The 12,828-nt window shown below is 46.6% G+C and overlaps 2 protein-coding genes across 3 annotated transcripts; one reads left to right on the top strand and one right to left on the bottom strand.

Annotated features, from left to right (window-relative positions):
• The first annotated feature begins 583 nt into the window (after positions 1 to 583).
• On the top strand, positions 584 to 2,842 carry rxfp3 (relaxin family peptide receptor 3). Of its 2 annotated transcripts, XM_029837048.1 has the most exons (2): positions 584 to 1,140; positions 1,377 to 2,842. In XM_029837048.1, the coding sequence occupies exon 2, from the start codon at positions 1,473 to 1,475 to the stop codon at positions 2,697 to 2,699; it is 1,227 nt and encodes a 408-aa protein (XP_029692908.1). In that variant the 5' UTR covers positions 584 to 1,140; positions 1,377 to 1,472; the 3' UTR covers positions 2,700 to 2,842. The 2 variants fall into 2 exon arrangements, with proteins under 2 accessions (XP_029692908.1, NP_001027859.1); NM_001032687.1 differs by lacking the exon at positions 584 to 1,140 and having other exon boundaries at positions 1,473 to 2,699.
• Positions 2,843 to 4,507: 1,665 nt separating this feature from the next.
• On the bottom strand, positions 4,508 to 12,306 carry slc45a2 (solute carrier family 45 member 2). The gene is made up of 7 exons (XM_003965183.3): positions 11,591 to 12,306; positions 10,924 to 11,100; positions 8,768 to 9,135; positions 7,612 to 7,755; positions 6,982 to 7,105; positions 5,673 to 5,878; positions 4,508 to 4,794 (listed from the first exon to the last, which is right to left on the bottom strand). Exons 1-7 carry the CDS (start codon positions 12,057 to 12,059, stop codon positions 4,573 to 4,575), a joined length of 1,710 nt encoding a protein of 569 aa, XP_003965232.2. The 5' UTR covers positions 12,060 to 12,306; the 3' UTR covers positions 4,508 to 4,572.
• Between the last annotated feature and the right edge of the window lie 522 nt (positions 12,307 to 12,828).

Genomic DNA, 12,828 nt, shown 5'->3' with positions numbered 1-12,828 from the left:
CTAAACACATGTTAATGGAGAGGTTAATGAATCCTAAGGTAAGAAAAGAGGGTTGCAGTAAGCTTGGAAAATCCTCCTCTGGTGCACTTTTTGTCCATCAGGAACTAATTTGTCGGTGCGAGTCCTACACCATGTTTCCTCATGTGTGATCGGCCGTCAGTGAGTCTGGAGCCCTTTTCCACACAGAATATCTGAATATCAGCGGCACCGTGAAGTTGAAACTGAATCCTAAACTGTATTTCTGGTACTGGATCTCACTGTGAAAACACCAGAGGACCAAGGACGCGTCCTGCTGGGTGGCTGGATGAAGTCTCAGCTTTAGATGTCCTGCCTACAAGTCCGTCCTTGGCTTGATTTGCGTTATCTCTGTTATTTAAACTGCGGCTCATTTAGAACTGCAAACATTTACATTGATGAAAAGGCAGAGACACTTCTCTAATTCCAATGAATAAGAGCAACATTCTGTGATTTTCACATCCTTTATTTAACTTCACAATACACAACATGCACATCCCTCTTATCAATCAGTGGTTCCCTAGCAACGTCTTTCGGTGTTTGTCATCAGACCTCAGTAACTCAAACACGTCCCACCTTCTAATCTAATATACATATAATTGAATTAAGCATCTTTTTCACCTCTCTTTTTCACGACCTGCCCTCTCTCGCTTGGATCCTCATCAGGAAACGAACTTGAGAAGAAAATGCACGGTGCATTTTAATTATGGGTAAACATTTACTGAATAAATGCTTGTAAGTGGTCAGTGAGGAGGCGGTCGACTAAAGCCAGGCGCTCTAAGACAAAAGCCTGTTTTCTTATGGATGGATAGGCGGCATCCACGAGAGCTTCTAAATGGCAGCAAGTCCATTTCTAATCTAATACAAGGAAAACGGCTTCAGCTCTTTGCACGCGACCATGGGGCGTGCGTGCGTGCCCGTGAGATGCACAGCTTGTTCACATTCAGATTTTATTCAATTCAGCATGATGTAGCCTAGGAAGGTAATTCACACATTCTTCACACGCGGACTTTATAGGATTTGTGTTTTCTTTTTCTCTGCTCATCTGGTCAGAACCAAGGACAGCGCCAGATTGCGCGGATGGAGAACTGAAGTGCACAGAGCAGCAACCTGGCGGCCGCTCCGGTACTTATCCTGGCTCCACCAGGGCCAGTTTATCTTATAATTTCATATATGAAATATCGCTCCCTCTCTCTCTGCCTCTGACTCTCTCTTTCTCTCTCTCTCTCTCTCTGCCTCTGACTCTCTCTTTCTCTCTCTCTCTCTGTCTCTGACTCTCTCTTTCTCTCTCTCTCTCTCTCTCTCTCTGTCTTTGACTCTCTCTCTCTGTCTCTGACTCTCTTTCTCTCTCTCTGTCTCAGTCTTTCTCTCTCTCTCAAAGCGAGCAAAAGTCCAGAGAACCCTGAAGGATCCGCGGGTATGACTTTTTTAGCGACCCTTGTGCATTAAAGTTAAAGATGTCAGGGGAACTTGTCGACTCCATCTGCGACGGTGCGCCCAGGATGGAAGCCGCAGCCTTCAACTCCTGCGCCCTTCTCAACGCCACCAACCGCTCCAGCAGCGACCGCCACTTTTCGGACTGGAGCAAATCGGATTTTCTGGGAGATGGCACCGCTGGTGTGAGGATTATCATCTCCATCATCTACTCACTGGTGTGCGCACTGGGTCTTGTTGGGAACTTATTGGTCCTGTGCCTCATGACCTACAAGAAAATGTGGAGAAAATCCTCCATCAACCTTTTCGTGACGAGCTTGGCGGTGACTGACTTCCAGTTCGTGCTAACTTTGCCTTTCTGGGCGGTGGAAAACGCGCTGGACTTCACGTGGCCGTTCGGGAAAGCCATGTGCAAAATAGTTTCGTATGTTACGGCTATGAACATGTACGCCAGCGTGTTTTTCCTGACTGCCATGAGCGTGGTCCGGTACTGGTCCCTCGCTTCGGCTCTCAAGGGACGGCGGCGGCGGCCCCGCTGCTGCTCCGCCTGGTGCATCACCGTTGTCATTTGGATTACCGCCGTGACCGCCGCGCTCCCGCCGGCGGTGTTCTCCACGACCGCACCGGTCACCACCGACGAGGAGCTGTGCCTGGTGAAATTCCCGGAGACCAACGGAACCTCGCAGTTTTGGCTGGGACTCTACCACTCCCACAAAGTGCTGCTGGGCTTTGTAGTTCCGCTGGTCATCATTTCATCCTCCTACCTGCTTCTTTTGCGCTTCATCACCTCCAAAAACATCAACACGTCGTGCGCCAAGCGACGCGCCAAAGTCACCAAGTCAGTCACCATCGTGGTCTTGTCCTTCTTTCTCTGCTGGTTGCCCAACCAGGCGTTGACTACCTGGGGCATCCTGGTCAAACTCAACGTGGTCCACTTCAGTGACGCGTACTACACCATGCAGGCGTACGTCTTCCCTGTGTCCGTGTGCCTGGCGCACTCCAACAGCTGCCTGAACCCCATCCATTACTGTCTGATGAGGAGGGAGTTCAGGAAAGCGTTGAGAAAACTCTTCTGGACGCGGACTGCGCCGACCATCCGGCCCATCACTGCCACCACGAAGCAGGAGATCAACGAGCATGTGCACGTCAGAGTTCCTGTCAGCGCTCCCGAGGAGCCCGCTGTGCTCTTCTACCCCCCGGGGGTGGTTATTTACAACGACATGCGGGATCTGCCGCAAAATGTCACTTAATATGGCAACTCGGGCGTCGTATAAGCTTCATTTGGATTAACAGGATCAAAACAGTGGGAAAATCACATGTAAATTATCATTTCTATGCGCAGATCAGCCGCATCTGCTTCGTTTGTAAATGTGTTCAGAACATGTGCCAGTAAAGTGTGTTGATGTGAAACCTTTGCTCTTTGAATTTTTATTTAATTGTTTCAGATGAGGGGAAAACTGATGCTCAACAAGTTTTTATTTACTCAAGAAGTCAAACAGCTTGTTGCATTTGACTTAATGCTTTTTATGCCGCAGTGAAAAAGGGTGAAACATTCAGTTAATTATTCAGTTAAAAACAAAGCTGAAGCTCATTAATGCTGATTTGAACTGTATTTAAACGCATCCAGGGGAGCGGCTTCACTGAAAATACATTTATTTTAAATTCACACATGCTCTCAGGCAGCTGGAGAGAACGCATTGGTCTCAAGAGAGGAGTTAAATATCTTCCAGATCTCCCAGGATGGCTGAAAGGTTCCTTTCGAGTAACACGCAATTGCTTATTCATACGTTCACCAGGTCTTTCTTGTCCTTGCTGTTGTTCGTCAGTGTTTCATTGAGCGGAGACGCATCCGATACCTGAAAAGCCCTAACATGTTTGCACGCTCGACTTGAATTCCCTCAGATATCACCGGGATTAATCAAAATGTGTTTTCAAAAATCTTAACACAAATCCTGACATAGAAGCATAATGAGGAGCAAAGACAGATGGCCACAAAGAAATATCAAATTATTTATTTTTATATTTTATTTTATATATTTTTCCGTCCGTATCACCACCCCCACCTGCATGGTTCAGCTGGCTCAGATCATGGTGGGGGCGGGCCTGGGCGCCCTGGTCAACTTGGCGGGGAGCGTGGTGGTGGTGGTCCTCTCGGCCTCCACCTGGGTGAACTGGGTTACAGGAAAAAGTGCTGGCTGAAGATCTGCAATAGAATGTAAATGCTGCTTTAACACGAGTTTTTGAACCATTCCTGAAAGCGTTTGAGACAGCCGGCTGGGTTGTTGGCGGAGGTCAGGGCAAACCCTGTGAATCACGAGCCCACGCACCCCTTAATACTGCACAAAACCATCATCAGTCTGCAAGCATGGCCTCCTTTTTGCAATGTTTAAATGCTCTGTAATATGGAAATAAGCAGTGATTCACCCTCAGAAGCCAAAGATGCTACCTCGGAGATGCTCCAGTAGTATTGTCAGCCCTGGGTCCTGTCAGCCTGTGACGGCTCCTCTCAGGATGCTCTCTGGCTCCTCTTGGCACGGGAAGTTAATTAGGATTGCTGAACGACGTCAGGCATTTCCAGAATGGAGATGGGTGATTCCTTCTACCTGGGAGTCTCTCCACCTCAGCTCTGTTGACTTACTCGAAACCTCGTGTTTCCTTCGAAGCAGGGCTTCTTGGACAAAGATGGACAACAAACATCAGTGGAATTATCATAACAGCATGTGAGCATCCAAAATTGGCATTTTAGCAGTCACAGCTGCACCAAAATTGCACAGAAAAATATGAAAATGCTGTAGAAACACCATTAGACCACCACTTTTAAAGCTTTATCTGGGCTTTCAGACATTATTTTTAAATTCACAAAAACCTTCCAAAGAGTCCAACTGGTTCTGAATGTTTTTAGCAATCAGCACTATAATTTACATTTGGTATACATTAAAAGTGTCAATGTCCTTGTCAACAGAAAGCAGCATGTTTAAAAGCCTGGTTACTTGATCACTGATGGAAGGGGACGTGGGGGTGGGGATGAATAAAAGAAAATCCAAACACATTCCACTAATGACATAATAAAGTATCTTTATTTATTAAAACAACACCATTAAAACGTCTTTACACAAAGCAGAATCAATCCACATATCTGATGAAGAGGGCGATGAAGATGCAGCCTAGCAGCGACACGGTGGAGGCCGAGAGGACCACCACCACCACGCTCCCCGCCAAGTTGACCAGGGCGCCCAGGCCCGCCCCCACCATGATCTGAGCCAGCTGAACCATGCAGGTGAGAGCGGCACAGTCCACGCCGGTGCCTCGCTCCGATTCTTTGCTTCCGCGCAGCTGCAGCTGTTCCTGGGTAGGAAGAGGAGGAGGAGGAAGAGGAGGAGGGGGTGTGACGGACAGATGGAGGGAGTCATGAAAAGGGGCCCTGTGACTCACCTTGGTGTTTCATTATCGATCCTGACGCCTAAATAAAGTATCGACTGAGCGTGCGACAAAACACTTTTGCTATCAATTTTTGAACCTGCTGGAGGGAGTTGATTCAAACATCAGATAAAAATCCAATGTTTTGTTTTACATTCCAGAGGAATCCAGGTCGTGCACGCAGGTTTGCTATTTCCAGGGGCATCGACATAAACGCAACACAGGTGGTTCAACAGGTGGGATGAGCGGACACCTGCATTTGCAGCACTAAAACAGGCCGGCAGCTGATACAATTGTTGTGCTTTATGGTTTTATTGTTAATTTTTAATGCACTCCAACTTCCTGGAACTTCCTGGAAACCAACCCTGATTCAGAGTGGATTATCCTGGAGTCATAACGTAGATTTAATTACGGTGACTCTAAACCAATTTTACACATAGAGGTCATCTGGATGTTCATTACGGGCTCCCTGGCCTGTGCAAATACTAACGAGTCTTCAGGGGGATTTTCTCTGAGCTTCACATCTTCGCACAGATGCAAATTGCCGTTGACCTTGAATTTTTACTTCATTATCCATAACAACTCTTAACAACTGTTAATTGAACTTTTGTGTCCTATGTTTGCTCCATTATAATGACACTCAGCTAAATAAGCCCTCGATTAAGGTTTTTCTCTGCTAAGAGTCACCTCGGTTACATTGAGCCTGATGAATCACAGGAAGAATACTGAAAATGTTCTGAATATTGCTGATTTGTTCTGATAACTGTAATTGTCTTCCAAATGCAAGTGTTATGTAAGGGTGGCACCTCTTCTTCACGCTTGTATTCGGCTATCAAGTTGAAAGGGATGGTGTACAGCGTGCTGGACATGACGCCGAACACGCTGCAGAGGATGAGTGTGGCGACCACGTCGGGAAAGAGTCCGATCAGGCTGGTACCCATGCCGAACATGAAGTAACCCATGAAGTACAGCGCTTTCAGACCGATGTACGGCAGCAGGAACCGTTGCACATCTGAAAACATCAGCAAAAAAAGGAAGGAAAATCAATGAAAAGAGGTGGGGGGGGGGGCACAGGCTTGTCAGATGGTAACAACCGTGAACCCGTTCTGGTGTTTCCCTCAATATGCAGAATCTAAATACAAAAACAAGCATGCAGCAATACAGCTGTCGCAGAGCCTCTCAACGTGGTAATGCTGCTCTGGGAGTCATATAATGAACAGGTGCAGCACTTCAATGCCTGCGCAAAGGATGTGGAAGCATCAACTGCTGCCTGGAATACGTCTGCTATATGTCATTGATGAAGAGTTAACTTGTTGACTCAAGCCCTTGAATTCTGCAGCAGAAGAGTAAATAAAAACGACCTGATGCTTGGTATGTCACCTCGAACTTCTCTGGTCGAGGGCGACAGAAATACGGCGGCTGTTGGAGAAGTGGCATTGACTGGAGACAGAGCTGCGGGGCCAGACCCAGGAGATGTTCTCTTAATCTGTCTGATATAGAAGAATGTGCTGTTTGCGAGATAAGCTAATCAAATCAGTGAAGGACTTCTGTAACTAGGGACCTCCTAATTCCAATAAAAGAAGGATGGCGGGAGGTGTGCGGCAGAACGTGTTGGAGATCTGGAACTGAGCACATCTCCCCGTTCTCCTTGCAAGTAAAATTCAAAACTGTTGTCTTTGCCTCATTTGTGTTTCTCGTGTTTCAGGTTGTTTGAACCTAACATTCGTCATCAGCACTCTTCGTAGACCTGTAATTGGTGGAATCAAGTTCCTCCGAAGAAATGGGTCTGATAACATCTCTACAGCGAGCGCTTTTTGATTGATGCACACTGACACCCTTTTAGGGTGAATCAGAATACCTCTCAGTCTGATAAACAACTCAAATCATCCCTAAATGGATGCAAACAATCACAGGGTATAATAACTGCTATTCACATTCCGATGTCCCTGGTGCGTGATGGTGAGAGGGATCTAGAAAGGGAGATTTGAGGAGGTCAGCGAGGGTTGCGTAAGCTTCCCTCCCTTTTAACCACCCATTCATACCCTGGCCATGGGGGGGATCATCATCCCTAGCACAATCTCGCCTTTTTTCACTCCGATCCAAGCGGTTGCTTACATGAGTAGAGGGCAGATGACACGGCATTGATGCACAGTCCCCAGCACCCCACCTCTACGCCTCTCTCGTAGACGGCATAGGCTGTGGAGTTGTGCTCTGAATATGGATTTCCCTTGTAAACAATCTGCATTGAAATAAAGACATTATTTTAAATTACAGGGCAAGACAATCAAATCTAAAAAAAACCTGATTGGGGGATTTAACTGAATGCTGCTCCCTCGCATGTTTTTAGTGTTGTAGTGTTGTGAAATAAAAGCTCAAGAAGTTAAGGAGCTCATTTTGCTTAAAAGCAAAAATGTCCTTTTTTTCTGGCCTTTTTGCTTGTTTTTGACAATCGGATTGTTTTCTTTTAAATGACTTGCTGCCTTGAAGCAGCGGCACATCCCCCAGGTAACTTTTAAGGAAAAAGCGTCTGGCTGTGCGGCGTGACATTTTGAAAAGTCTGATCCATTTTCATGGCATATCTGGGTTTAGTCCTTATGTGAAAAAACAGAAATATTGGAAGGACGGGTAATATAAATGGATCGACTTAATGCAAAGTGAACTAGAATCTCTTTAATGGTCAGAAACTATTTGTTTTTTAATGCCCAGGGGTCCGATCTTCCATTTCAGCCACACACCAGTCAGTACCTGTCCCATGAAGTCGGTGAAGAAGAGCATGTTGCAGAGGAAGGCTGTCCAGCCCAACAGGTGACTGACACACAGGTAGCGGTAGTGATTTGGCATTCCGATGACGGCTTTCATCAGCAACCTGAAGGTCATCCTTTTCTGGACCTGCACGTGAACATCAGCATTGATTTATCAGCATTGATTTAAGGCTCCAGCACTAACAGAATATAGAAAAGAACAAGGTTGTAGCGTTCATTACTCTACTTTTCTTTCATTGCCAGTGGTGCCTTATCCCACGCTTGGTGACAGATCAAAAGCTTTTAAGCTTAATAAGTGCCAGAACTGCACTGAATAAAAGGATTATATAAAAATATATATATTTAGCACTGGTACTAACAACAGGAGGCAGAAGAGATGGCAGAAGCCCACACAAGCTCTTTAATTAGAGAAGCTCTTTAGTGTTGCCTGTTAACTCTTATCAGTCATAACCTCCGTCAACAGGTCCCCCAGCTGCTAAAGCCACCTTATCCGGCTGTTCACATTTGGATCCCTCATCAGAAACACCCGTCACGTAGGACAACACTTGTTTTCTCTGACAGTATAAAGAAAAAGAAAACTGTAATCTGAACAGGGCTAAAGCAGCCTAACTTCCAAGGTGACTTTAGATTCATTTAAAAAGAAAGAATGTAAAAATCAGACATGAAAATATCAAAAGTTGCATTTGATAAAATCAGAAAATCCCTTTATGAGATGCTGATACGTGCAAGGCTGCAAGTTGTGGAGATGTTAACACTCCAACCCAGTGTGGAATTTAATTAGATTTTATTTGTAGATGAATAATAAGAAGGTTGTAATAAACAGACCCAAAGCTGAAGGAAAAACACCTGAAGCCAGATCCAGAGGCAAACACTGACAAACCTCTACATTCTATATGTGAAATAATTAAATTTAATTTAACTTTGGACACATCTTAGACATTTTAACACATCTCTCCTGATTATTAATGCCTGCTTGTATCATTAATGAAGGACTTTTTAACTATGGCCACGCATCTTGTTTCCCATTGATCCATTCTGTGTGCTGAGGGAGAGAATATTCTGAATTAAATGCTTTAAAATTGGATGGGCTGAAAAATGAGCTATTGGTTATGGATTTTTCCCCCAGATTTATCACATACCTCCTTGTTTGGCTGTTTGGCACTAGACGTCACCGAGTTGGCCTCCCCCAGAGCGGAGAAGGACCTGGGCCTGATGTCTGGGATGGAGAGACGGGCCACGGGGGTGATGGGGTCTTTGGACAGCGCTCCGTAGCCACTGCTGTGAGAGCCCAGGGGTCGGAGGGCACTGGTGGCCAAGGCGTCCGTGTTTGACCTGACATTGCACAGGGGCTGCTCCGGGATGCTGAAGAGGTGCACACTGAGGAAGATGCCCCACGTCAAAGCTGAGAAGAAGTAGATGACCTGGTACTCGGACCCGAGAAGCTGCCCCATCAGCGAGTGACCCCAGTCCATGGCTCCCACCAGATACCCAAACGCCCCGCCGAGACCTGCAAAACAGAGAGGCAGATACTGTATATAAGAAAGAAAGAACCAGGATAAAGGAACCCGCTTAATGGGTGATTGCTTTTATGAGAAGGTCCATCTTAGTTGGTAAATACAAGCATAAAATGCATTGTGGGAATCTGTGAGTAATGTGAAAAAAGCAAATGTTGGGCAAATAAAATATGATATATCAGCTAATTTTGGGAGTGACATTTTTAATAAAGATGTTTTATTATCATTATTACTTTTTTCCTTATGGGGGAAATCACAGCCCTACCTTCTCCATCCTTCAAAAAAACAAAACAAACCCAAACACAACAACTCACATACCAGCAGCAGCGGTCGTGGCGTCGAAAGAGTCATGTGCTGAGCATCTGTCTCCCTCAGCCCAGACCCATGACTGCGTCACATGACTAGCTCAGGGTCAGATTACTGCCTGACTCGCACGCTTGCATGCTCATACCAGCCGGTACCTGCTGACGGCTGAGCGCTCAAAGAGAAAAACCATCTCGCCCCTCTGAGACGAACGGCAGTGCAAGGATATAAGTAACTGTACGTAAATGTGAGAAAGCTCATTTTTAGCAGATGTAAAACGAACACTTCTGCAGGATGAGTTCTTTTCCTGTGGGGGGGCAAACGCAGTGCTTAAAAAGGCCCCTCTGAAATAAAAGAGCAGAGATGCACCATCAACAGGTGCTTTGACAAGAAGATCGTCTATTCTACTCACAAATTGCTCGATTAAATGAGTAGTTTGTTGGGAAGATAATCAACCCAGTAGTAAGAAGTGTTCGGTTGAACCAGGTAGGCAGGGATAACAATTAGGATGCAGCTGAAGCTGCCTGTCCTATGATATCAGATTTGTTCATCCCAATGATGATTTATTTTAAATGGAAGTTGTTTTCTGTTGCACATTTTCATGGCTAAAATAAATGTGCCTAAAAAGACCAGAGGGATTCACAGAGACAGTGTAGTATCTGTATGTATCTCTGCTCATCCTGGGTTGTGCCTTTCCCCCTTTAACCCTGTTAGAGGCTGTAGCGCATATGAGCTACCTTTCAATATCGTAACCTGGATCAAAACACTGCCGTCCTCACATTTGCAGTCTGATCGTGGCCACTGGCATGATCATACAAGTTAGCTTCTGATAACATAAATCTGTTCTTATTTTAATCAATTGAATAAAATATCAGAAAAGGACCAATAACGGTTACATTTATCATGTAATCCATCTCAGTGCTACGCAACTGGCTGCAGCAAACGCTCTACAGGTGAGGAAGTATGTCTACTCAGGCAATGATTCATAGAGACACTCTAGATAATCATTTAACGGCAATTAATGTCATTCCTCGGGTGTCGTGAGCCAAGCTGCCTCACATCTAGGTCACCTCGTGTTGCGCCTGAACAGCCTTTTAAAAAAGAGTAGCAAAAATGGAAACTACAACCAGGAAATGGGGTCTAGCCAGCGTCGATACTTATAAAATAAAGGGATGTAAGCTGTGTGTGTGTGTGTGTGTGTGTGTGTGTGTGTGTGTGTTTCTGGCTGCAGCTCTGGCTTTATTCAAATACTCCCTGGCTGAGTGGAATGTCACGGAGGAGCTTGCCAATCGGACTGTGTCCCACTGCCATCACCACAGCAACGGAAACAATTGCACAGGTAGATATGGAGAGAAGGTTCCCTCTTGGGGTCATAAACAGCTGCTTTGATAGTTTCATGGACAAACAGGCGAGAGAGTGTGAGGGAGAGTGAGTGTATGTGTGTGTGGGGGGGGCTTGTGCTGGATTGTGATACACACCTGTGAAGAGGGCGTGGTAGTGGAGACCCCTCTCTTTGTCCTGATGCGAGCACACGTCAAACAGGTACGCCTTGATTGGCCCGTCGATGAAATCCGCTGAGAAATCGAAGAGCACGACCCCGACCATCACCACCGTGATGGCCCAGATGCTCCTCAGTGACCTCTCACTCACCAGTGCTGCAGAAAAACACAGGCAGGCATCTGTCAGCTCAGCCAGCCGCACCGGTCACTCCTGCTGGGGTCCAGAGCAGCCGGAGATCAACCCCACGTTACAGTAAAGCACAGAAAGGCTGCAAATCTATTTTTACCTCAGTGTAATTACAGCAGGTTTGCAGAACAAGACTTTTCTTTGCATTGAATTTAGAGAGTGTGAGAGAGAAAATTATTGAGTGAAGCGGTTATGGAAGGGACACCCACTGGCAGCTACCATGGCAACGACTGTAACACTGAGCTGAAAATCTCGGTAAACTTCAGATACACCTCCTTGAAACTGTCTAAACGGTTAAAAAAAAGTTTCTCTTTCAGGAATTTTCAGCCATTAGACATGCTGGTTGAACTTTAAAAGCATTGATTAAGTGGGATTTCTGGAACAGAAAGACGCTCAGCAGCAGATTCAATCACATTCCTCTCTAACGACGTGTGACCGCAACGTCGCCTCCGCCCTCACCTGAGACCACAGCATCCCCGTTTAGGAACAAGGTGAGTCCCGCCAGCATCAGGATGCCCAGCACCAGGATGTAAGGCCTCCGCCGGCCCCAACGTGAGCGGCAGTAGTCGCTGGCTGAGCCGATGATGGGCTGGAGCAGGAACCCCAGGATGGGGCTGATCAGCCACACCAGGCTGTACAGGCTGCGGGGGAGCCCCACACTTAGCAGCACCGGCGTGACAAAAGCCGCCTCTACGGCGTAGCAGAATTCCCTTCCAAACATGACCAAGCTGTGGAGGATGAGGCGGCCTCGCGAACGCTTGGGAGGCTCCACCGCTCCAAACACGGCCCCTTCCCCGCTGTCCATATAATCATCTTTAGATCCGCTGCAGTCTATGGAGCTCTGATGCAAAATGCCGCTGACTTTGCTCGCGTCTGTGACCCTGCAGGGCTGGGGCCTGGCAGACTGGTCCTCCGATAGAACTGTCATGGCTGGAGGAAGGAGGGAAAAAGGAGAAAAGGAGAAGGAGAGGGGAAATGACAAGAGAAGTGAAGAGAAAAGCAAAGAGAAAAGACTAGTTTTGTTTTTTGCTCGCGTCTCTCTCAGGCCACAGGTGATGAATTAAAGGCCAATTATTCAATCCATGCATGGGAGCTCAGCCTGAGCTTAATCCTCCTCAACCGCATAGCTGGGCAATGAGTCCGAGTTCCACACGGCTTTGGCTTACATGTGATGGGCTGCTTCCTGTTCGGAGTGGGGCAGAGTAAAGAGAAGAGGGGAGGAGAGAAAGAACCAGTGTGATGCAGTCCCCCGGGCACTTCACACTGGTTTGTGTGTAAACGTGTGATCGAAAGTTCATAAAGCGAGATAAACTGTGCAAAAATGAATAAGCAACGGGGACATTTGACCTTTTTTCCCTTGGAGTTTAGTTTGGGTCCTATTTAACTGCAATAATGGGAAGGCAACGGCTGAGTCCTCCACTGCAGCCTGCCACAAGGGGGCAACCAAGATGGCTCGCTTCACTGCAGCATCGTACATCTTTAAACACCGGCTGTTCGCTCATGTCAATCTGAGCTGAGCTGCATGCTGAGTGCAGTTTTCGCTGTGTGTAACGGGGACAAGCGTCTCATCGATAGCTAAACGACAGATTTATCGGTGAGCGTGACACACTAGTTAACACAGAAGTATGCTGTGGTCCAGGACGTGATGTTGCCAGGTCATTATTGCTAAAAAGTGATGATCAGGTGCCCCATGCTCA

The sequence above is a fragment of the Takifugu rubripes genome, chromosome 6 (genome assembly GCF_901000725.2).
Source record: "Takifugu rubripes chromosome 6, fTakRub1.2, whole genome shotgun sequence".
Taxonomy (NCBI): Eukaryota; Metazoa; Chordata; class Actinopteri; order Tetraodontiformes; family Tetraodontidae; genus Takifugu; species Takifugu rubripes.
Note: the sequence above shows the minus strand (reverse complement) of the source record. Positions and strands in the feature narration are given on the sequence as shown.